Below are 25,481 nucleotides of genomic sequence, written 5' to 3'. Positions count from 1 at the left end.
GTAAATCAGGAAACCGAGGCTCAGGGAGGGGAGGTGACTACCCTGGGTTCATACTGTCAAGTGACAAAACTGGGACTCGAACCCAGGTCTCCAGTTCCCTATCCTCATGGTTCTGAACCCCTGAGAAGTGCCAGGCGCCCCGCTGGCATCCTGTGTTTACAATGGTGGTATAGGCTTCCTCCCTTGGGGTCCTGGGTCAGGCCCCATAACTGTGCTCTCCAGCCACAGGACAGTCGGTGGGGCAGACACACACAGGAGGCTTCAGGAATAAGGACCAAACAGAAGCACAGTGCAGACATCTGGGGGCCATTCAGCATGGGCTGGGCCTGGGGGTGTACTCCTCCCAGATGGGAGTCAGTACCCAAGCCCCTTGACTCTCCAGCCTGCCTGCCACCCTCACCTGACTGATGCAGCTGGAGTCATTGAGGCTGTCGCTGACAGGGGTGTAGTCCTCTTCCCAGCTTGGACACTTGGAGGGCAGCAGCATGTCCACTGAATCCAGGCGGTCCAGACTCCTGGTGGGGAGTGGGGAGCAGACAGGGCTCAGCCCACCCATTGTTCAACCAGCTTTTGGAGGCCTTGACCATCTGTGATGCACAGGTGGTCCACCCCTGTGATGCCCACTGCAGCCGCAGGGTGGCAGCACGAGCTTGCATTTGACTGTTTAAAGCCCAAGGCTGGCCCTGCCCAATTCTGCAGCCCCTTTCCTTCCTCCTTGCAGGTCTGGGACATTTCCAGAGGCCAGACAGAGGTGGGTTAAGTTCTACAGCCTAGGGTTCCCAAAGGGCATCAACTCTGCGGCGATGTTCAAGTGGCTTCTATCAGGCCCCTAGACTCACCCCTTATCTCCATGACCCCAGTCCTTTAATCTTTCTCATGTCTACCTGACCCTGGGCCTCCCCCAGTCCTCATTCTGGGGATAAAATCCAAGCATCCAATAGCTCGGCCCCTGATACAGAAGGGTTTGGACTGGAATCCAGCTTTCTCTGCTGGGTGACCCTGGGCAAGTCATTACCCCTTACTTAAGTCTCAGTTTCCTCATCTCTAAAATGGGGATGACACTGCCTGCCTGCTGGGGCTGCAGTGAGGATTCAGTGATGCAGATTAAAGGACATCGGGTCAGGCACAGTGGCCAGCGGGCAAGTGCTAACAGACAGCAGCTCTTACTATTATTGCTACTATTACTACTGTTATTATTATTGCTTCCCTTGAATCTAGGCCTAAGCCCCGGGCTTCCTGCCTCTCCCACCTTACTGCCCACTGGTCACTCATAGATATCCTAGTAGGATCTCAGTACTAGAAGGGATCTTAGAGATCCTACAGCTCAGCCCCTTCACTTAAAGATGGGGAAACTGGGCTGGGCGTGGTGGCTCATGCCTGTAACCCCAGCACTTTGGGAGGCCGAGGCGGGTGGATCACCTGAGGTCAGGAGTTTGAGACCAGCCTGGACAACATGGTGAAACCTCATCTCTACTAAAATACAAAAATTAGCCGGGCATGGTGACATGCGCCTGTAATCCCAGCTACTCGGGAGGCTGAGGCAGGAGAATTGCTTGAACCCAGGAGGTGGAGGTTGTAGTGAGCCAAGTTTGTGCCATTGCACTCCAGCCTGGGCGACAGAGTGAGACTCCGTCTCCAAAAAAAAAAAAAAAAGATGGGGAAACAGAGCAGGCATGGGGGCTCACACCTATAATTCCAGCACTTTGGGAGGCCAAAGCAGAAGAGTCACTTGAGCCGAGGAGTTCAACACCACTCTGGGCAACATAGTGAGGCCTGGGAAACTGAGGCCCAGAGGGAAAAAGACTGGCGAAGGTCATCCAGTGGCAGAGGGAAAAACGGAAGCCACTGCCAGCCTGGGCAGTGTGGGGGGTGATGAGCAAGGGGAGAGCAATATATACATACATATTTTTTTTTCTTTTTTTTTTGAGACAGTCTCACTCTATCACCTAGGCTGGAGTGCAGTGGCATGATCTCAGCTCCCTGCAACCTCTGCCTCTTGGGTTCACGTGATTTTCGTGCCTCAGCCTCCCTAGTAACTGGGATTACAGGTGTGCACCACCATGACCTGCTAATTTTTATATTTTTAGTAGAGATGCGGTTTCGCCATGTTGACCAGGCTGGCGTTGAACTCCTGACCTCAAGTGATCTGCCTGCCTTGGCCTCCCAAAGTGCAGGGATTACAAGCGTGAGCCACTGTGCCCAGTCACAAAAACTTCTTTTAAAAAATTAGGCCGGGCGCGGTGGCTCAAGCCTGTAATCCCAGCACTTTGGGAGGCCGAGGTGGGCGGATCACGAGGTCAGGAGATCGAGACCATCCTGGCTAACATGGTGAAACCCCGTCTCTACTAAAAAAATACAAAAAACTAGCCGGGCCAGGTGGCGGATGCCTGTAGTCCCAGATACTCCGGAGGCTGAGACAGGAGAATGGCGTAGACCCACGAGGCGGAGCTTGCAGTGAGCTGAGATCCGGCCACTGCACTCCAGCCTGGGCGACAGAGCGAGACTCCGTCTCAAAAAAAAAAAAAAAAAAAAAAAAAATTAGCTGGGCATGGTGGTCCACGACTGTACTCCCAGCTACTCAGGATGCTGAGGTAGGAGGATCACTTGAGTGCAGGAGGTCGAGGTTGCAGTGAGCCATGATTGCACTATTGCACTCTAACCTGGGTGACATAGCAAGACCCTGTTCCCCACTTACCCCCCAAAAAAGATGGAGAAACTAAGGTTAAGAGAGGGGCAGACCTGGGATTGTCTGGTGGTGTCCTGAATTCCATCCTGGAGGCCATTCTCTGTCTTCTGCCCAGTCAACTAGACTCCTGGCTGCTCCAAGAACACTGCCCTCTTCCTGCCTAGGTACCAGTGTCACCTGACCTGTTCTCTTCCCTCTGCCTCAGTCTTCCCAGGCCACCTCCTCCATGAAGCCTTGGCTCCTGTCCCCCATAGTTGAAGATCTAGGGAGAAGCTTGTTTCCTCTAACTCCGCCAAGCCTTACAGCAACACGATGGGGCTTGGCTGGTGAATTCCAGGCAGGCACTGGGACAGGAAAAGCCTGTCTATCACTCTTTGACCTCTGGATTCACCTCCCTCCCCCATCTTGGAGCTCCCCACAGGGATCAGTTACAGGGGCAAGGGTAGAGCGGGCTCTGGCCTTCCTTAGGCAGTGCTGTTACAGGTGATGCACTCACTTAGGGCAGGCTCTACTAACCTGAAGACCAAGATCCCGTGGGACAGTTCACCTGTGGGAGTGGAACTTACCTGGGGAAGTGGCTCCTGTAGGAGGGGTTTACCTGCACCTATCACCTGAGAGTGGCTTTCATTACTGGGGTTTACCAAAGGATGTGGCTCACCTGTGGTCAGGGCTGAATTGTGAGTGGGGCTCAAGGGGTGGTTCTCCAATTGGCGGGGCTCTTCCAGGTCTCATCAGAGTGCAGGGCCAACCTGAGGATCTCATGGAGGGAGCTAACCTGACAGCGGGTTCACTTAGGGGGCCTGGATCATTATAGCAGCCAGTTCACCTGGATCTGAAGCTGAGGGACAGGATTCATCTGTGGGCTGGGATCTCCAGGGGACAACCGAATGGGAGGAAGGCAAGGCTCCCGGGGTGGGGCATATCTATCAGGGGTTCACCTAGGGGAGGAGGCTTGCGGGTGAGCGGGACTTGTACTTACTGAAAGAGGTTTTCCCCGGGAGGGCTCACAAGTGGGCGGGGCTCACCCGAAGGAGCGAGAAAAGCTTCTGGGAGGGGCTTCCACGCGGGCGGGGCTTTTCTTTTTCTTTCTTTCTTCCTTTTTTTTTTTTTTTTGATACGGAGTCTAGCTCAGTCGCCCATGTTGGAGTGCAGTGACACGATCTCGGCTCACTGCAACCTCCGCCTCCCGAGTTTAAGCGATTCTCCTACCTCAGTCTCCCAAGTAGCTGGGATTACAGGCGCCTGCCGCTAGCCCAGCTAATTTTTGTATTTTTAGTAGAGACGGGATTTCCCCATGTTGGCCAACTCTTGACCTCAAGTGATCCACCCGCCTCGACCTCCCAAAGTTCTGGGATTACAGGCGTGAACCAGCGGGCCAGGTGGGCCTTATTTTAATGAAGGGGTTCTCTCAGGGGGCAGGACTCATAAGTGGGCGGGGCTCAAAGGGGGCGGGGCTTATTTTAATGGGAGGGCCCTCCCACGGAGCAGGACTCGTAGTGGACGAGGCTTGCCTATGGGCGGGACCCTAGGGGTGGAGCTGCGCGCCTACCTGCGGGGGTTGCTCTGCTCTCCCAGCGACTGCTGCGTGGCCCTCAGATAGCTCTGGCGCCGCGCCGCGGTCTTGGGTGAGGGCTTGGGGCTGCCGCCGGACTCGTCGCTGTCCTCGTCGCCCATGGCCTTGATGTAGCTGCCGCTGCGCATGCGTCGGCACGGGATGGGGCCCTCGGCCGCGGCATCCGTCTCGCGTGGGGACAGCAGCGTCGTGCTCCACTCGCCGCCGCCGCCGGGCACCTGGGGGTGGGGCACAGGACTCAGTGGGGCCACCGCGGAAAATGAGCAGATGGCGAGAACCCCCATCTCCGGGACCTGAAGCTCCCTCGTTCCCTGCAGAGTTCAGGCTCACGTGCTGGGTTTCCCGCTTTTGAAACCAAGGGGCAGCAGAGCAGAGCCCTGGGCTGGGAGGAATACCCAGGTGCCAGAGTCTCTCCAGCCTCGGATTTCTCCATGGATCCCAGGCTGGGTTTGCCCCAGAAGCAATGCCCTAGGCCCTGTGGTCACGGTGGCCTCCACTGCAGCCATCTCTACTTGGCCCCACAGTCACTTCACTCTGGCTGTCTCAGGGGATGCTTATGATCCCACTGCACAGATGAGAACACCAGGCCTGAGGGACGCAAGGCACTTGCAGAAAGAGGCCCCAGACCTGGATCCAGAACCTGAGCCTAGAATGGGGAATCAAGAGGACCCTGGCACATCAGCATGGAGGGGGGACAGGGTCCCAGAGTCAATGGATATTCTCTGTCCTACAGGTGGGAAAACTGAGGTACAGAGAGCAGACTGCTTCCCCGGGTCAGGTAGCCACATGGTGAGCTGGAAAAAGGGCTGTTTTCCCATCTGAACTTCAGGGAATCCGTCCACGGAACGGGGCTGTGATAGGGCAAGTGAGGTCACAGCTGTGAGGGCAGCCCTGGTCCCCCAGTCCCCAGTGGTTATGGTGGCAGTAACCAACAGAGGGGACCTCCCCTGTCCTTCTGAGGCCAGGCTCTGCTGGCCGCCCCAGGGCAGTGCACACAGGCTACATTCCTGGCCATTTCATTTACACTGTTACGGAAACACAGTGGATGGTCACTGTGTAATGAAAAATGCACACATCTCAGCACTCACACACAGCCTGTGCACAGAGTGAACATGCCTCATCCTATACACATATCTCAATATGTACAGAACAAGCATACGCCCCATGCCCCTCAGTACCCCCAGTGTATCACACACCTCACCAAGGACACACACCAGCAGCCACTTCGTCATGGCAACCCCTCCACAAGTATGCAACATATATACAGAGCACACTCATCTTCCCACTACCCTCCCTCTGGACATTTGCACCAGCAACTACTGCACTGTGGACACACAACATGTATCCACCTTGCATTGTTCCCGCCTCCACATGCACACAGCGTACCCCTCACCAGGCTACACATGTCACCACAGATGTCCAAGCCCACGTATTGAGTGTACACGGCATGCCCACTCTCTATCACATACACATATGCACACTGCCCAAGGGCCACACCCACACAGGTACTGCACCCTTCTCCATGCCCTCCATGCCAGAGGCCCACTTTCCACAAAGGAAAGGTAACGTCTAGGACTCCCACTCCTGCCCCACCCAGCCTTCCCATAAACCCTCAGCAGACTGCCCATCCTAGGACCAGTGCATTTTGCCTACAAGCCACTTGCTAGTCCAGCCCCACTATCCCCAGTGTCCCTTGGGAATGTGGCCTTGTACATCACTGCTCAGAAACTGTTGCTAAGCCACCCACTCACCTCCTGTCACCCAAACAGGCAGCACAGACTCCAGGGCCCACAGGGCCACCCTCTCATGGTGTTTCTGCGGCATTGTTACATGATCAGACCCAACTATAACATTTTGAGAGGAAGCCCGGTCACACATCACCCTCCCTAATGCTTCTAAACCAAGGAAGCAGTTTCAGAACCACAAGAGCCCTAAATATATCAAATACTGCCTGGATTTCAGTTTCCTCCTATTGAAAAAGAAAATGTCTCACTGTTTCTGGTATTTCATACAAGATGATAAGAAGTCAGGGCTTTGTTAGACCCCAAAGATCATCTCGTTCAAAATGCATCTCATGGCTGGGCGTGGTGGCTCACGTCTGTAATCCCAGCACTTTGGGAGGCTGAGGCAGGTCCTCACCTGAGGTCAGGAATTCGAGACCAGCCTGGCCAACATGATGAAACCCCATCTCCACTAAAAATACAAAAATTGGCCAGGCGTGGTGGCTCGCACCTATAATCCCAGCAACTCGGAAGGCTGAGGAAGGAGAATCACTGGAACCCAGGAGGTGGAGGTTGCAGTGAGCCAGGATCGCGCCATTGTACTCCAGCCTGGGTGACAAGTTTGAAATTCCATCTAGAAAAAAAAAAAATGCCTAGGCGCAGTGGCTCAGTCCTGTAATCCCTGCACTTTGGGAGTCTGAAGCAGACTGGAGGTTAGGAGTTCAAAACCAGCCTGGCCAACATGATGAAATCCCGTCTCTATTAAACATACAAAAAATTAACCAGGCATGGTGGTGGGTGCCTGTAATCCCAGCTACTTAGGAGGCTGAGGCAGGAGAATTGCTTGAACCCGGTGGGGGCGGAGATTGTAGTGAGCTGAGATGGCGCCACTGCATTCCAGCCTGGGCAACAAAAATGAAACTGTCTAAAAAAAAACAAAAGACTCATTAGAGTTCCCAAGGGCTGGCCAGGCCTGCACTTGCATTCCCCCTGAGATGAGGCACTCACTACCTACAGAAGCGCCTCCTTCCAACTAAAATCTGCTTTCTGTAATTTCCACCCATAGCCTGGCTTTGCCCTGGGGAGCCATTCAGTTCACAGCCCCTTGCTCTACCCTCCTTGAGAGCCATTTGGAAATGTGCAGCCACAGTGATGTCTCAGCCTTCTGCTACTTTCAAGCCATGTGGCTTTGGTGCACAGCAAGTGCCTGAATCAGTGTTAGCATTTGAAAGAAGAAGGTATTCCCCCAAGCTGGGTTAGGACCCCCTGGGTCCCTGCAGCTCTCGGTACTGATCCCCATGACACTCTGCTGACACTGACATGACCGTTCATGTCTTTCCCAGTATCCTAATCTTTGGGACTGTGTCTTCTTTATTTCTGACTCTGTTCATTTAACTGTCCATCTGTCCATCTACCCCTCTCTCACTTACATTTCCTGAGCACTTCCTGCATGCCAGACCCTGTCCTGGGCCTTGGGGACACATGGCTGCATCAGATGTGATCCCTGTCTTCAAACAGCTGTCAGTCTGATGGGGGTGGCAGGCAGAGGCTGGCAATTAGAAGGCCATGCAATTGGTTCTGTGAGGGGGTTGGGATGGCACAACTTCCAGATTTGTCTTCTAAAGGGCAGGAACATATTTTAGTCCCTGCTCAGGGCTGGGCTCAGAAAGGCCCTAATTAATCTCTGTTGAGAGCATGACCAGTGGAAGGACTCCCTGATTAGCAGGTACCACTGGGCCACCCATTTTATAGTTGAGCCACAGAGGCCCAGAATGAAGCGACTTTCCAAGTGAATCTGTGGTACAGCTAGGCCTCAAAACTGGTGTCGTCCCCAGAGCCCTCACCCCACCCCTGACCCTGGCAGAGACCCACCTGCAGGTAATGGTAGGCTAGACCCTGGTGGCAGGATTTGGACTTGAGCAGGCTCTTATCCAAGGTGGCCGAGGTCTTCTGGCAGACCTCGTGGGCATGGCTGAGTGTCAGAGTGGACCAGGAGCCCCGTTTGACGTAGTTGGTGTCAGTGCCCACCCCAAGGCTGGGGCAGGTGGCTGGGGGTGCGGGCAGGGGTGGTGGGGCGGTCAGCTCGGTAGTGTTGTTCTTGGTGGCTTTGAGCATGTGCCCACTGATGGTGTTGTAGGCGTGCATGAAGTAGCGTGGCTGGCTGCGTTCTGCCTGGCGGCCTAGTGTCATCAGCCCGGAGGCTGGGCCACTGCTGCGGAAGGCGCCGGCCTCGCCGTCCAAGTTGTCATCAGAGCTCCACCAGCCTGAGATGTTGGAGCGGCTGCGCCGTTTGGGCTCCCCAGCCTTGGCCCGCTCCTTGCTTTTGGCCCTCCGGCCCTTGCCGTCCTCCATGCCACCCTTCTTGCTGCCATTGCCACCGACCTTGCCCGCTGTGCCCTCCAGTGAGGGTGCCTTGGTGAAGAAAAGCCGCTGGACTGAGTGGACCAGGTGGCGGATACGGCCAGGGCTCTCACCACGGGCCTTGGCCTCACCACGGGGGAACTGGAGGGTGCTGAAGCCATCACGATGGATGGGCAGCTGCTTCTCAAACTGGTCCAGGAGGTTGGCGGGCAGCCGGTTGATCTTGGTCGCCTGAGCATGGCTGGGGAAGGGGCTCTCCTCTGGCACCTCGAAGTGGGAGTTGTAGTGGATGCGGGGAAAGGTGCTGCTGGGCGGGGGCAGCTGGTTGTTGAGGGGAAAGAGGCCATCCCCCGGCAGGGTGTTCTGCCCGGGGAAGCGGGCCTCACGGGCGAAGGCCTCCGTGGGCGACAGCAGGTAGGGGTTGCGGTCGGTCCCTGCAAACAGGGGCTCGTGGGGTGGGTCTAGGCTGTCGGAGAGGTGGCGTGGGCGGCTGTCACCGAGGCCTTTCATGATCCCGGGCCGAGGGCAGGGGCCGTCACCCTAGCAGGGCGCCCGGGTCGCCTCTCCCGGGCGGCAGCTATCCTGGGGAGAGAAGACAGAAAGCAGTCAGCTGGTCAGCTGGATTTGGGGGAGGGGTACCAGGAAGGTCAGATCCAGATCGCCAGGCTGGGAGGATCTCTGAAGCCAGTCCTCCATGTTGTGGGCCTGAGGACAGGAGTACACACTGAGGCCCACGTACTCTATGTGTAAATAAAAGTTACAACTCAAGCTACCGACTATCAGACAAACACATCTTCCATTCTTCTAGCTTGAGGACTGTATCTTCAAAACAACCTGGAAAGCCAGGCTCCGACGCAGAGTTCTGGGTCTCCTCTGAATTTCATGATGGAATATGAGTGGTGGGCTGCCCATCCTCCACTCTCTTTCCGTTTCTGACTCTGTCCCTCACCCCGAGGGGCCACATGGATGCAAATACCCCAGCCCACATCTCCTAGCTCTGTCCACAGGCCCCTAAACAGTCATCCCGGAACCCCAGGATGGTCCCTGTGGCAGGGTCCACCTCCCATGGGAGGACCCTGTGCTGGCCCTGGAGGCAGGCTTGGGTCATTTTAGCAGGGAATCCCAGGGTTCCCAGTATCCAGGGTGGTCTATGGGGGAATACAGTCTGCTGGTGGGCATGTCTCCAGGACTCCTGAACTCTCCTTGCCTTATGGGGAAAAACACGGGCTTTTAGAGGGCCAGAGAGGATTTTTTTTTTTTTTAGAGACAGAGTCACTCTGTTACCCAGGCTGGAGTGTAATGGTGTGATCTCGGCTCACTGCAACCTCCGTCTCCTGGGTTCAAGTGATTCTCCTGCCTCAGCCTGCCCAGTAGCTGGGATTACAGGCCGACACCACCACACATGGCTAATTTTTGTATTTTTAGTAGAGACAGGGTTTCACCATGTTGGCCAGGCTGGTCTCGAACTCCTGACCTCAAGTGAGCTGCCCGCCTTGGCCTCCCAAAGTGCTGAGGTTACAGGCGTGAGCCACCATGACTGGCTTTTTTTTTTTTTTTTTTTTGCAACAAGTCACAGCTCACTGCAGCCTTGGCCTCCTGGGATCAAGCGATCCTCCAGCCTTGGTCTCCCAAAGTGCTGGGGTTATACCTGAGGGCCACTGTGCCTGGCTAGAGAGGCCTTCCAAAAAGCAGGACCCAGGGCAAGGCCCATCTATTCCAGGTCTGAGGGCAGTACCGTCCAACTCTTTAATAGAGGAATTCCTATGTCAAATGTAAGCCCTCTGCCCTTCACCCAATGTCTACCAAGTGTGACTGCTGGGCAGGTGCTGAGGGCTTCAGACACCAAAGAGGCCAACAAGCCCATAGGCCCATCATTTCCAATTGAGATGAAGCAACGATAGCCTGGAATAGAGCTCTCAGAGTCAGTAACGGGGGCACATCCTCAGGAAAAGGCAAGGGCTCACAAGAGGGTGGCATTTAGGTGCAGTTGCTGTGCCTCAGTTTCCCCTGCTGCAAAATGGGGTCATCCTGGAAATACTCGTCCAAAACTTAGGTAAGTCCCTTCCCTTTTCTGGGCCTGGGCCTCGGTCTTCCTGTCTGCCATGGAGCAGAAAGGTTGGCGAGGTTTCTAAGCCCCGGCCTCCACAGGCCCTGTACTGGGAGTCCCAAAACTTGGTCTGGCCTGAGCCTGGTGTGCTGAGGATTGGCAAAGAGTCAGTGTGGCTGGAGCAGAGCAAGTGAGGACAAGGATTGTGGAGGGAGGGCTCTCGGAAGGGCTGGGTCAGGTCATAGCACAAAAGCTCTGGCTGACATCAAGCATGGAGGGCAGAATAATGGTCCCCAAATATGCCCACGACCCTGTCAAAAGGAACTTGGCAGGTGTGGTTATTTTGCAAATGTGATTAAGGATCTTGAGATGGTGAGACTATCATGAATTATCTGGATGGGCACAAGCTAATCATACGGTTCCTATAAGAAACAGGCATGGGCTGGGCATGGTGGTTCACACCTGTAATCCCAGCACTTTCAGAGGCCAAGGTAGGTGGATCACTTGAGATTGGGAGTTTGAGACCACCCTGGCCAACACAGTGAAACCCCGTCTCTATTAAAAATACAAAAACTTAGCTGGGTGTGGTGGCATGTGCTTGTAATGCCAACTACTTGGGAGGCTGAGGCTGCTGGAGAATCACTTGAATCTAGCAGGCAGAGTTTGCAGTGAGCTGAGGTCGTGCCACTGCACTCCAGCCTGGGTGACAGAATGAGACTCTGTCTCAAAAAAAAAAAGAAAAGAAAAGAAAAGAAAAGAAACAGGCATGGGCCAGGCATGGTGGATCACACCTTTACGTAATCCCAGCACTTTTGGAGGCCAAGGCGGGGCAGATCACTTGAGGTCAGAAGTTTGAGACCAGCCTGGCCAACGTCGTGAAACCCCATCTCTACTAAAAATACAAAAATTACTGGGCGTGGTGGCGTGTGCCTGTAATCCCAGCTACTTGGGAGGCTGAGACAGGAAAATCACTTGAACATGGAGGTGGAGTTTGCAGTGAGCCAAGATTGTGTCATTGCACTCCATCCTGGGCAACAGAGTGAGACTCTGTCTCAAAAATAAATACATAAATAAATAAACAGGCAGGAAGGTCAGAGTCAGAGGAGATGTGCTGACAGAAGCAGAGATCAGAGTGATGTGGAGACATGAGCCAAGGAATGCAGGCAGGCTTCAGAAGCCGGCAGAGGTGGCTGGGCATGGTGGCTTACACCTGTAATCCCAGCATTTTGGGAGGCCAAGGCAGGAGGATTGCTTGAGGCCAGGAGTTTGAGACCAGCTTGGGCAACAAAGTGAGACTGTGTCTCAAAAAAAGTGATGGATTCTCCCCTAGAACTTCCAGAGAGAATGCAGCTCTGCAATCCATTTTAGACTGTGACCACTAGAACATCCTATGATTCAAAGTGCACCAGTCTGGGAATCAGACAGCACAAAGTCACACAGAACCAGGCCTGGAACCCAGGTCTTCTTGACTCTTAATGCAGGCCCCACCCAGCCCACTGGCCCTGCTGAACTGGAGGAGGTGCAAAGAAAGGGGACAATGTGGGGGCTGGATCCACCAGCTGAGGGGCAGAGGGTGAGGAGGATGGGACAGTACCAGGCGCGGCCTCAGCAAAGAGTAGATGTCCATCTGGCCTGGCATGGCCCAGTCTCCACCAGCTTCTCCAGCCTTGTTCCCATCTCTTGCTGTCTATCTGCTAGCCAAGCTCACACCCTTCAGGACTTCTTCATAGCTCTCACTGCTCTGGGAAACTCTCACATGTTTACTTGTTTTCTAGTTTCTTGTCCATCTTCCCCTAGATCTGTGCTGTCCAATATGGTAGCCACTGGGCCACAGAGCACTTGACATGCAGCTAGTGCAACTGGGAAACTGAATTTTTAATATTTTAAAAAGTTCAGGCCAGGCGCAGTGGCTCACGCCTGTAATCCCAGCACTTTGGGAGGCCGAGGCAGATGGATCACAAGGTCAAGAGATCGAGACCATCCTGGCTAACATGGTGAAACCCCTTCTCTACTAAAAATACAAAAAAATTAGCTGGGCATGGTGGCGGGCGCCTGTAGTCCCAGCTACTCGGGAGGCTGAGGCAGGAGAATGGCTTGAACCCAGGAGACAGAGGTTGCAGTGTGCTGAGATCGCACCACTGCAAATCCAGCCTGGCAACAGAGCAAGACTCCATCTCAAAAAAAAAAAAAGTTTAATTAATTTAAATAGCACATGTGGCAAGTGACTGCCAGGTTGACAGTACAGTCCTAGAGGTTCAACCCTCCCCTTGGAAGGTGCCTCCCTCCCTCATCCCTGCTAAAGCTGGGTTCAGCACTCTCTCTTATTCTAATACCTTTTCCATCTTTTTGAGTTGTAAGTTTAGTTCATTTGTTTTCTGAGCTCCTTATACTCTAATAAATGTGTCATAGAAAAGCTATATCTTTTCCCGAGTATGGATTTTATTTTTCCAGTTTTTTTCTCTTTTTATTTTTTAATTTATTTTATATTTTTTGAGATGGAGTCTCGCTCTGTTGCCCAGGCTGGGTGCAATGGCGTGATCTTGGCTCACTGCAAGCTCCGCCTCCTGGGTTCACGCCATTCTCCTGCCTCAGCCTCCCAAGTAGCTGGGACTACAGGTGCCCACCACCATGCCCAGCTAATTTTTTGTATTTTTAGTAGAGACGGGGTTTTACCATCTTAACCAGGATGGTCTCAATCTCCTGACCTCGTGATCCGCCTGCCTTGGCCTCCCAAAGTGCTGAGATTACAGGCGTGAGCCACCGCGCCTGGCCTTATTTTTATTTTTTGACACAGAGTCTCGCTCTTGTCGCCCAGGCTGGAGTGCAATGGGGCGGTCTCAGCTCACTGCAACCTCTGCCTCCTGGGTTCCAGTGATTCTCGTGCCTCAGCCTTCCTAGTAGCTGGGATTACAGGTATGCAACACCACGCCTGGCTAATTTTTGTATTTGTAGTAGCGACAGGTTTTCACCATGTTGACCAGGCTGGTCTCGAACTCCTGACTTCCTGTGATCCACCCACCTTGGCCTCCCAAAATGCTGGGATAACAGGCGTAAGCCACCGTGCCCATCCTTTTGTCCTTTTTTTTTGGAGACAGAGTCTCACTGTATTGCCCAGGCTGGAGTGCAGTGGCGCGGTCTTGGCTCACTGCAAGCTCCGCCTCCTGGGTTCCCGCCATTCTCCTGCCTCAGCCTCCTAAGTAGCTGGGACTACAGGCGCCCGCCACCACGCCCGGCTAGTTTTTTTTATTTTTAGTAGAGACAGGGTTTCACCGTGTTAGCCAGGATGGTCTCGATCTCCTGACCTCGTGATCCGCCTGCCTCGGCTTCCCAAAGTGCTGGGATTACAGGCATGAGCCACCGCGCCCGGCCCTTTTGTCCTTTTTTAAAAAAAATTGAGGAGAAATTAATGAAACATAAAATTAGTCATTTTAAAGTGTACAATTTAGTGACATTTAGTAAATTCACAATGCTGTGTAATCACTACCTCCATCTAGTTCTGAAATATTTCCTTTCTTTTTTCCTTTCCTTTCTCCTTTCTCTCTCTCTTCTCCTTTCCTCTCTCTCTTTTTTCTTTTGATGGAGTCTCACTCTGTCACCCAGGTTGGAGTGCAGCGGCATGGTCTCAGTTCACTGCAACCTCTGCCTCCTGGGTTCAACCAATTATCCTGCCTCAGCCTCCCGAGTAGCTGGGACTACAGGTTCATGCCACCACATCCAGCTAATTTTTGTAGTTTTTAGTAGAGATGGGGTTTCAGTATGTTGGCCAGGCTGGTCTCTAACTCCTGACTTCGTGACCCACCCGCCTCTGCCTCCCAAAGTGTTGGGATTACAGGCATAAGCCACTGCACCCAGTCTCTTTCTTTCGAGACAGGGTCTCGTTCTGTTGCCCAGGCTGGAGTGCAGTGGTGTGATCATGGCTCACCGCAGCTTTGACCTCCTGGGCTCAAGTGTCCTCCCACCTCAGCTTCTTGAGTAGCTGAGACAACAGGTACACGCCCAGCTAATTAGAAAAAACTTTTTTTTTTTTTTGGTACAGACAGGAGTCTCACTACGTTGCCCAGGCTGGTCTGGAACTCCTGGGCTCAAGCAGTGCTCCTGCCTCAGCCTCCCACAGTGTTGGGATTACAGGTGTGAGCCACTATGCCCAGCCCTGAAACATTTTCATAACCCCAAAAGCAAACCCCATCCTCAATAAGCAGTCATTCCCTATTTTCCCCTCTTCCCAGCTTCTGACAACCACAGTCCATAGATACCATCTGTATCTATAAATTTTCCTATTTCCCATAGGTTTTACTTTTATTGTAGTAAAATACATGTAACATAAAATTTGCCATTTGAACCATCTTTAAGTGTACAATTCAGTGGCATTATGGACACTCACAATGTTGTGTAACCATCACCACGATCTAGTTCCAAAACCTTTCCATCACCCGAAACAGAAACTCTGTACCCATTAAGCAAAAACTTCTTTTCTCCTCCTTCTCCTAGCCCCTGGTAATTTCTTTTATTTTCTTTTCTTTATTTTTTTTTGAGACAGTCTCAGAGTCTCACTCTGTCACCCAGGCTGGAGTGCAGTGGTGCTCTTGGCTCACTGCAACCTCTGCCTACTGGGTTCAAGCAATTCTCATGCCTCAGCCTCCCAAGTAGCTGGGATTAGAGGCGCATGCCACCATACCCAGCTAATTTTTGTATTTTTAGTAGAGAATGCGTTTCACCATGTTAGCCAGGCTGGTCTCAAACTCTTGACTTCAAGTGAAATGCCTGCCTTGGCCGCCCAAAGTGCTGGGATTACAGGCGTGAGCCCCATGCCTGGCGGCCCCTGGTAATATATAACCTACTTTCTGTCTCTCTGAATTTGCCTATGCTAAATATTCCCAATATGTGGAACCATATAACATTTGTCATTTTGTGTCTGACCTATTTCATGTAGCATAATGTTTGTTTTCTAAGTTCACCCATGTTGTAGCGTGTGTCAGAACTTCATTCTGTTTTATGGCTGGACACTTCGATTGTTTCTACCTTTTGGCTATTGTGAATAATATTGCTACAAACAATGGCATCCAAGTATCTGTTTCAGTCTCTGTTTTCAATTCTTTTCAATTCTTTTGGGTTAATATCCAAGCGGAATTGCTGGATCACATAGTAATTCTATGTTTAACTTTTTTTTTTTTTTTTTTTGAGATGGAGTCTTGCTCTTGTCGCTCAGGCTGGAGTGCAAAGGCACGATCTTGGCTCACTGCAACCTCTGCCTCCTGGGTTCAAGCCATTCTTCTGCCTCAGCAACCCGAGCAGCTGGGATTACAGGTGCCCTTCACTGCACCCGGCTATTTTTTGTATTTTTAGTAGAGACGGGGATTCGCCATTTGGCCAGGCTATTCTTGAACGCCTGACCTTGTCATCCGCCCGCCTCGGCCTCCCAAAGTGCTGGGATTACAGGCGTGAGCCACTGTGCCCGGCCTCTATGTTTAACTTTTTGCAGAACCACCAAACTGTTTTCCATAGCAGCTGCACCACGGGATGTTCCCACCAGCAACGTACAGGGCTCCAGTTTTCCCAGATCTTGCCAGAACTTATTTCCTTTTTAAAAAAATTATAGTCATCCTAGTAGGTGTGAACTGGTGTCTCACTGTGGCTTTGATTTGCATTTTCCCGATGACTAACGATGTTGAGCATCTTTTCATGTGCTTATTGGCTGTTTGTATATCTTCTTTGGTGAAATGTCTATTTAAGTCCTTTGCCCATTTTATAATTGGGTTGTTTGTCATTTTTGTTGTTGAGCTCTAGGAATTCTTTATATATACTCTAGATATTGAACCCTTAGCAGATATATGGTTTGTAAATATTTTCTCCCATTCTGTCCCTGTGGGGTTTCAGTAGTGTTTTTCTCCTCTTCCAGGACTGGCCACTTACTCACTCTTTCCTTCCTCATTAGCACTGATGGCCTCCCTTCCTCCAGCATCCCCTGGCCTGTGAGCACCATAAAGAAAAGGAGTGTAAGGCCAGGCACAGTGGCTCATGCCTGTAATCCCAGCACTTTGGGAGGCTGAGGCGGGTGGATTACTTGAGGTCAGGAGTTCGAGACCACCCTGGCCAGTATGGCGAAACCCCATCTCTACTAAAAATACAACAGTTAGCCAGACGTGGTGGCTTGCACCTGTAATCCCAACCACTTGGGAGGCAGAGGCAGGAGAATTGCTTGAATCTGGGAGGTGGAGGCTGCAGTGAACTGAGATTGTGTCACTGCACTCCAGCCTGAGTGACAGAGCAAGACTCTCTCAAAAACAAACAAACAAACAAACAAACAAACAAACAAAAAAACAGGAGTCCATGTGCCCATAACTTTCCTGAGAGCAGGGGCTAGTTCTCATCTCGGGGCAGAGGAATGAGAATGGCTCTGGAGATGGATGTGCAGTGGATGCTGTGATGGCCACCCAGGACCCCCCTGCACTGAGGCACTCACGACCCCAGCTGCCAAGAGCATTGGCTGCTGACAATTTAGAGCTAAGTTCCCACTAGGAGCTGCTCTCAGCCATAGGGAGGTGCCTCACCCAAGATGCCAGACTTGGATCTCTAACTTCCTCCTTGACATCTTGCCCTGGAAGTCTGACAGGTCCAAGATACAGCACTCATTCTCCCACCCACCCTGACCTGCTCCACCCACAGTCTGTCCTTACACTCCTTCCCAGGGGCACCCTGCATCCAATAACTGGTCAATGTTTGGGTACCAAGGTGTGGCTCCCTTGCCCCAATACAGAACAACCCTAAAGGGCCATCCCAGTTCCAGAGCTCTCCATGGGATTCACTGAGGCCTCTGTTGTGCTGTATCAAGGTTCGACTCTTCCCTCTGCCCAATCCTGTCCCCTTCACCTGTCACAGGTGTTCCGAAATGATTTCCCAGGAAACTTCTGCATGCAAACCTGTCTGTTTCCTGGGAAGCTAACCTGAGATAGGACAGAACTGGATTCTACTCCTTCCCCTCCTCACTGCAGGACACTTGGTGATTCAGTCATTCCTCCTGAGCCTCAGTTTCCTCTTCTATAACATGGGGATAATGATCCTTTTTCTTTTTTTTCTTTTTCTTTTTGAGACAGAGTCTTACTCTGTTGCTCAGGCTGGAGTACAGCGGCATGATCTTGGCTCACTGCAACTTCTGCCTCCTGGGTTCAAGCAATTCTCCCTGCCTCAGCCTCCCGAGTAGCTGGGATTACAGATGAGTGCCACCACGTCCAGTTAATTTTTGTATTTTTAGTAAAGACAGAGTTTCCCCATATTGGCCAGGCTGGTCTCAAACTCCTGATCTCAGATGATCCGCCCGCCTCGGCCTCCCAAAGTGCTGGGATTACAGGCGTAAGCCACTGTGCCTGGCCATGATCCTTACTTTTAAAAATTATAATAAGGTTGAACTATGATGTCATATAGAAAGCCTCTGGCATTTCGATGCCCAATCAGTATCAGTCACACTCCGTTCCCCTCCTCACCTCACTGTACTATGTTTCTTGGGGACAGGCCAAAGCTTCCAGGTGAGGAATGGTGCACAGCATGGTGGAAACTGCATGTAGTTGGACCTGTATTCAAATACCATCTTTTTTTTTTTTTTTGAGACAGAGTCTTGCTCTATCACCCAGGCTGGAGTTCAGTAGTGTGATCTTGGCTCACTGCAACCCCTGCCCCCCAAGTTCAAGCAATTCTCCTGCCTCAGCCTCCCGAATAGCTGGGATTACAGGTGCCTGCCACCATGCCTGGCTAATTTTTGTATTTTTGGTAAAGATGGGGTTTCACCATTGGCCAGGCTGGTCTTGAACTCCTGACCTCAAGTGATCCGCCTGCCTCAGCCTCCCAAAGTGCTGGGATTACAGGCATGAGTCACTGCGCCTGGCCCCTTGGATTTAAATTCAAACCCTGCTATTTATTTGCTGTGACCTTGAACTGGTCCCTTCCTCCTTCTGTGCCTTGGTTTCCTCCTCTAGGCAATGGGGGGTTTGAGTGAGGACGGTCTGAGCATCTGGTCACCCTGACTCCTCTGAGCTCCCTTGGTCAGGGTTCCTGGCCCACTGGGTGCCAGGCCCTCAGCCACCCAACACCCAGGGTGGCAGGATCCTCACCTTGGGGAGGTCTTAAAATAGGCAGGCCTTGACCTTGCAGGGGGCAGCAGCTGGCTGCCTCGAGCTGCCTTTTTCAATGAGCTATACTTAGGCCCATCCGAGTGCCCATAATTACTGCTCATTAATATAAGCCTCATTGCCTTCATGGAAACGCGGAGGGCCCAGCAAAGCTGCTGCCTCCCTGGGAACCTCCCTGCTCCATGGTGCCTCTGTGTCTGCAGCCACCACCCCCACATGCCAGAGTGGGACGTCCCTGCCCTACCTCACCTCATCGTGGTGCCAGAGTGGGCCTGTGAGCATGGGAGAGCTAATTAGGGATAAGGCCAGGAACAGAACCCAGCGTGGCTCTTTCTGACACAAAATTCACCTGACTGCATCATTCCTTTAAGCTAGAACCTTCTGTGAATCCTTCTTTTTTTTTTTTTGAGACGGAGTCTCGCTCTGCCGCCCAGGCTGGAGTGCAGTGGCCGGATCTCAGCTCACTGCAAGCTCCGCCTCCCGGGTTTACGCCATTCTCCTGCCTTAGCCTCCCGTGTAGCTGGGACTACAGGCGCCCGCCACCTCGCCCGGCTAGTTTTTTGTAATTTTTAGTAGAGACGGGGTTTCACCGTGTTAGCCAGGATGGTCTCGATCTCCTGACCTCGTGATCCGCCCGTCTCGGCCTCCCAAAGTGCTGGGATTACAGGCTTGAGCCACCGCGCCCGGCCCTGTGAATCCTTCTTCCCACCTCAGTCCAAACTGCTTGGTGTGGCAATCAAGTCTCTCACTGATCTAACCCTAAACCCTTTTTCAGACATTACCAATCCCATTTCCTTTCTTCACAGCCCTTCCCTTTAACCAGCCCAGATCCCTTACAATTCCCCACTCATATCTTGCATATCTGCTACTACCAGAAAGCCTACTTCTGTCTAAGGTTACATTAACAGAGGTAGAGAGTCTAAGTGAAGGGAGGGGTAGTCCTGCTCAATGCTGAGTTGGATGATGAAGGCTTAGAAATGAAGTGAGGTGGAATGGCCGAACATTCTGGGGGTGCACATAGCAGTCCATGGAGGACACATTCCCTGCCTTAGACCTTTGAAGGGATGATGTGTGGAAGGGGAAGGATGGATTCTCTGGGTGCCTTCAGGGCCTTGCTGCTTCCTGGGGTGGGGTGAAGGTAGAGAGTGGCTGGCTGTCTTGTACCATGGCTGAGTCTCTGGGCACCCTTCCCGTGCTCATATCTCTCATACCTGCTCCGGCTCTTGCTGGCTTCTCTCCTCTGACATCTAAATGCTAGAGGACCCGGGTGCTCTTGGCCTTGCTCTAACACACCCTCTCCCCTGCTGATCTCATCCTGACGCGTGGCTTTAAACACCACCTATCTGACAACTCCTGAATTTACATCTTCCGCCCAATCTCTGTCTCAGACGCCAGACTCGGATCTCTAACTGCCTCCTTGACATCTTGCCCTGGATGTCTGACAGGTCCAAGATAGAACACTGGATCTCTCACCCGCCCTGACCTGCTCCACCCACAGTCTGCCCCGATTCTACTCATGACAACATCACCCTCCTGCTTGTTCAGGTCAGAAACCAGAAAGTACCCTTGACTCCTCTTTCGCTACTCCTGCATCCCATTCAGCAGCACATACTTTAAAAACAAGTCTCCCTTCCACATCTCCCCGGAGTTCCTCCACTCCACCTCCACAGCCCTGCCCCAGGCTGAGTCCCCACTGTCTCTCACTCAGATGACTGCTGTTCAGATCCTTTCAAAGACTCCCATGGCCCTTGGACTAAAACCTATTTTTTTTTTTTTTTTTTTTGAGGCAGAGTTTTGCTCTGTCGCCAAGGCCAGAGTGCAGTTGTGTGATCTTGGCTCACTGCAACCTCTGCTTGCCAATTTCAAGTGATTCTCCTGCCTCAGCCTCCCAAATAACTGGGATTAAAGGCACACGTCACTCAAGAGATCCTCCGGTCTCAGCCTCCTGGGTAGCTGGGACTACAGCTGTGCACCACCAGGCACAGCTACTACTTTTTTTTTTTTTCTCGAGACAGAGTTTTCACTCTTGTTGCCCAAGCTGGAGTGCAACGGAACAGTCTTGGCTCACTGCAACTTCCATCTCCCGGGTTCAAGTGATTCTCCTGCCTCAGCCTCCAGAGTAGCTGGGATTACAGGCATGCAGCACCACGCCTGGCTAATTTTGTATTTTTAGTAGAGACTAGGTTTCTCCATGTTGGTTTGGCTGGTCTTGAACTCCCGACCTCAGGTGATCCGCCTGCCTCGGCCTCCCAAAGTGCTAGGATTACAGGCATGAGCCACCGCACCCAGCCTAATTTTTGTATTTTTTGTAGAGACAGGGTTTCCCCATGTTGCCCAGGCCAGTCTTGAACTCCTGGGCTCAGGTGATCCTCCCGCCTTGGCCTCTAAAAGTGCTGGGATTACAGGTGTGGGCCACTGTGCCTGGCCTAAAAACCAGTCTGCTTCTGGCTTTCCCGACCTCATTTCCTGCCCTTCTTCCCTTGGGTCTTCATTCTGTCTTTCGGACATGGATGGTTTGCTCCTGCTTTTGCCCTGCCTGATCCAGCTGCCTGGAGTGCTCTTCCCTCCTGTGTCCACATAATGCCCCCCTCACTTCATTCAGGGCTTGGCTCACAGGCTACCTCCACTGAGAGGCGATCCCTGACCACACCGTCCAAAGCAGTTCCTCGCCTGCCAGCCCCTCTCTGCTGTCTCGGATGTATTCCCGAAGCAGCCTGGGATAGCAAGGACAGACTGTGTCTCTGCCACTACTGTGTCACCAGCATCCAGCACGGGGCCTGGATGTAGTAGGTGTTCATGAAGAGTGTGTTGAATGAAAGAGTGATTGGAAGGCCTTGGGGATGCCAAGAAACGATGTAGAAAGTGAGGCAGCTACAGGGTAGTACGTTTTCCACTCAAGCCAGTCAGGCTAGTGGGGAGAGCTGTGTGTGATCCTTTATTAGTGCTTATTGTATACCAGGTGCTTCACATATGTGAGCTCATTTAATCCTCACTACAACTCCTGCTGGGAATGCTGCATCCACCATGGCAGCCAGCCTCCAAGATACACCCCAGTGGTCCCCACCTCCTAGAGTCCCATCCTTGTGTACACCCCTCTCCCCCAACATAAGCAGGGTTGACTGGTGTCACCAATAGGATATTGTGGAGATGACTGAGTGTGACCTCTGAGGCTAGGTCAGGAAAGACACTGCAGCTTCTGCTTTGCTCCCTTGGAGAAGTTAGCCACCATGTTGTGAGGACACTCAAATAGTCCTAAGGAGAGGGCCATGTGGAAGGAACTAAGGCCTCCTACCAACAGCCAGCACTAACCTGCCAGCCCTGTGGGTGAGCCACCTTGGAAGGGGATCCTGCAGCCCAGTTAAACGGCGGCAGCCCCAGCTGACAACTTGACTGCATCTCATGAAAGACCCTGAGCCATTACCCGATTCCTGACCCCCAGAAGCTCTGTGAGATGATACATATTTATTGTTGGAAACCATGGCCAAGGTTTGGGGTGATTTACTATGCAGAAATAGTTCCCTGAGGACCAAGTGCAGTGGCTCACACCTATAATCCCAGCACTTTGGGCTGAGCAAGAAGATCACTTGAGGCCAGGAGTTCAAAACCAGCCTGGGCAACAAAACGAGACCCCATCTCTACAAAAAATAAAGCATGAGAAAATTAGCTGGGTGTGGTGGCACACAGCTGTAGTCCCAGCTATTCAGGAGGCTGAGGTGAGAGGATTGCTTGAGTCTGGGAGGTGGAGACTACAGTGAGCCATGATTTTGCCACTGCTCTCCAGCCTAGGTGGCAAGAGTGAGACTCTATCTCAAAAAAAAAAAAAAAAGAAAGAAAGAAAGAAATAGGTCACAAATCCACCCATGTTAGAGGAGGAGCAGCAGCTCAATAGCTAAAGTCACCTCTCTAGGCCCCATATCCAGGAGGGGGTGGCGCTGGGTATGAATCTGAGCCTGATCTTTGAGCCCACATCCCATGGCCCCGCCCACCAGGCTGAGTTGAGATTCTGGGATTCTTTCCATCTAAGACAGCTCCATAATCCTGATGCATTCAAGGTCTGAATTGTTTCCAGCCTAAGTCCGTGTCCATAGCAACTGTCTGAAAAGCATGACATTCAATCAACTAGTTGTTTGGTCAACAAGATAGCAGGCCATGGCTGCTGGGGATGTGTGACCAACACTGCTCCCACCTCGGGTCCCTCCTCCACTTGAAGACAACCATTAGAAGTGAATTCCCGGGCCCATCCTGACAGTGAACTCTGAACACAGGGCCCAGGATGTGGATGCCACAGCTCCTCAGGGGCTCGGGGCTTGGTAGGGACAGAGCTGCTTACTTGGCCTCTCTGTGACCCCACCCCCATTGAAACCTGCCTAGCCTCAGCAGACACTCTGGGGGTCACAGGGGCTCCATACACAGCACTCATCTTTCTGTGGTAGATACCGAAAAGATAAGAAAACACAGACCTAAGAACTGAAGGCTTCTAGACCCTCAGAGCAAAGGGACTACAGAGGTGGAACCAGGGTTGTCCTTCAAAAACCTCAAATGGGCCGGGTGTGGGGGCTCACACCTGTAACCCCAGCACTTTGGGAGGTCAAGGTGGGTGAATCACTTGAGGTCAGGAATTCGAGATTAGCCTGGTCAACGTGGGGAAACCCTGTCTCTTCTAAAAATAAAAAATTAGTCAGGTGTGGCAGTGAGTGCCTGTAATCCCAGCTACTTGGGAGGCTGAGGCAGGAGAATTGCTAGAACGCGGGAGGTGGAGGGGGGTTACAGTGAGCCAAGATCTCACCATTGCACTCCAGCCTGGGCGACAAGAGCGAGACTCTGTCACATACGTGCACGTGCACACACAAACACACACAACCAAATGAGGCCAGGCACGTTGGCTCATGCCTGTAATCCCAGCACTTTGGGAGGCCGAGGTGGCGGATCACCTGAGGTCAGCTCAGGTCAGTGACCTGAGGTCAGTTTGAGGCTAGCCTGGCCAACATGGTGAAACCTCTCTTCACTAAAAATACAAAAATTAGCCAGGCATGGTGGCAAGCACCTGTAATCCCAGCTACTCAGGAGGCTGAGGCAGGAGAATCGCTTGAACCTGGGAGGTGGAGGTTGCAGTGAGCTGAGATTGTGCCACTGCACTCCAGCCTGGGCGACAAGAGCAAAACCCCATCTCAAACAACAACAACAACAAAAACCAACAAAAACCCCACCAAACCTCAAATGGGATTGCTTCACCCAGTTCCCCTAAAATGCTTCAAGGTCTACCCTCAACCTCAGGCAGAACTCCAGCCTCAGGCTGGGCATGGCAGCTCATGCTTGTAATCACAGCATTTTGGTAGACCAAGATGGGAGGATCACTTGAGCCCAGCAGTTTGAGATCTGTCTAGGCAGCATAGTGAGGCCTTGTCTCTCCAAAATATTAAAAAAAAATTAGCCGGCCGGGCGCGGTGGCTCAAGCCTATAATCCCAGCACTTTGGGAGGCCGAGATGGGCGGATCACGAGGTCAGGAGATCCAGACCATCCTGGCTAACACGGTGAAACCCCATCTCTACTAAAAAAAAAAAAAAAAATACAAAAAAGCTAGCCGGGCGAGGTGGCGGGCGCCTGTAGTCCCAGCTACTCGGGAGGCTGAGGCAGGAGAATGGCATAAACCCGGGAGGCGGAGCTTGCAGTGAGCTAAGATCCGGCCACTGCACTCCAGCCTGGGCGACAGAGCGAGACTCCATCTAAAAAAAAAAAAAAAAAAATTAGCCAGGTGTAGAGGTGTATACCTGTAGTCCTAGTGACTTGGGAGGCTGTGACAGGAAGATTGCTTGAGCCCGGAGGTTGAGGCTGCAGTGAGCTGTGATTGTGCCACTGTACTCCAGCCTGGGCAACAGAGTGAGACCCTATCTCAAAAACAAACAAAACAAAACAAACAAAAAAAACAACCCAATACTCCAGCCTGCTCAGCCCTCCCCAGACATGCCAGTCTCCTCCTTAGTTACTTCCTCAGCACTCCCAGCTCTTGCCTGCCATGGGGCCTTTGCCCATGCTGTTCCATCCACCTGTTCCATCCACCTGTCAACACTTCACATATTTGGCTGCTTCTATTGATTTAGATCCCTGATTAAACGTCACCTCCTCAGAGGCCTCCCCAGACTCCTGTGTCTAGAAGGCACCTCCCTCCCGCCACGGTCTCTTGACACCCTTCCTGATTGCTTTCCAGACCTGTATCGGGGTCTCTCGTTATCCTGCTTGGCTCCTCACATTCTTGATTAGTGCCTCCTGCGCTCTGTGGGCTCCAAGAGGGGAGGGACTGCACCTGTTTCATTTTCCACTCTATCCCTGGTGCTAAGCATGGAGTTGGCACCTAGTAGGTGCATAATAAACACTTGCAATGAATGAGGTAGTCAGACAGACAGAGCCTCAAAGGGAGGGGAGCTAGAGAGCTGCAGCTGCCCGATGGGAGAGAAGGGAGTTGATGGCTAGGCCTCACCACACCTCTTTTGTTTGCTTCTTCTCCATGTCTGAATCCCACACAGGCTGGGTTGGTGTTTCTGTTCCTGAGAACCTTCCTAAAAACACTCTGTCCTTAGCCAAGTCTTTCCCTGCTTAATATCCTTGAAGCTCAGAGAAGACACGCCCTGCTCCAAGAAATCTTCCCTGACCTTGAAAGTGGTGGGTAAGGCCTCCTCGGGGCTCCCCCTGATGGGAGCTCCCGCATGAGGAGTCACGGATTAACCTAAGTATCCCCCTGAGCCAGAAGCAATGACTCTGTAGAGAGCTGGCCCTCTGTACATGGTGGTGCATGGAGAGGGTGACAGACATCCTGGTTTGCCCAGGTTCAACCAACTGTCCCAGAGTCCCCGACAGTTAGTGCCGTTTCATTCTCAAAAACGTCAAGTTTTAGGCCAGGCACGGTGCTTACGCCTGTAATCCCAGCACTTTGGGAGGCCAAGGCAGGCGGGTCACTTGAGGTCAGGAGTTCAAGGC

General features: G+C 52.4%; 1 protein-coding gene across 2 annotated transcripts in view; it reads right to left on the bottom strand.

Annotated features, from left to right (window-relative positions):
* DLGAP4 (DLG associated protein 4) overlaps window positions 1-25,481 on the bottom strand; it is a 171,977-nt gene that overhangs the window by 96,069 nt on the left and 50,427 nt on the right. For both annotated transcript variants that reach the window (XM_033186310.1, XM_033186311.1), the window contains exons 2-4: window positions 7,853-8,923; window positions 4,236-4,477; window positions 401-515 (exon numbers count right to left, since the gene is read on the bottom strand). In XM_033186310.1, coding sequence (XP_033042201.1) covers window positions 401-515; window positions 4,236-4,477; window positions 7,853-8,851 — 1,356 coding nt within the window. In that variant the 5' untranslated portion in view covers window positions 8,852-8,923. The remainder of the gene's footprint in view (window positions 1-400; window positions 516-4,235; window positions 4,478-7,852; window positions 8,924-25,481) is intronic.

The sequence above is a fragment of the Trachypithecus francoisi genome, unplaced genomic scaffold (assembly GCF_009764315.1).
Source record: "Trachypithecus francoisi isolate TF-2019V2 unplaced genomic scaffold, Tfra_2.0 Lachesis_group21, whole genome shotgun sequence".
In the NCBI taxonomy this organism is placed as follows: Eukaryota; Metazoa; Chordata; class Mammalia; order Primates; family Cercopithecidae; genus Trachypithecus; species Trachypithecus francoisi.
This window is presented reverse-complemented; position numbering and strand designations above follow the sequence as displayed.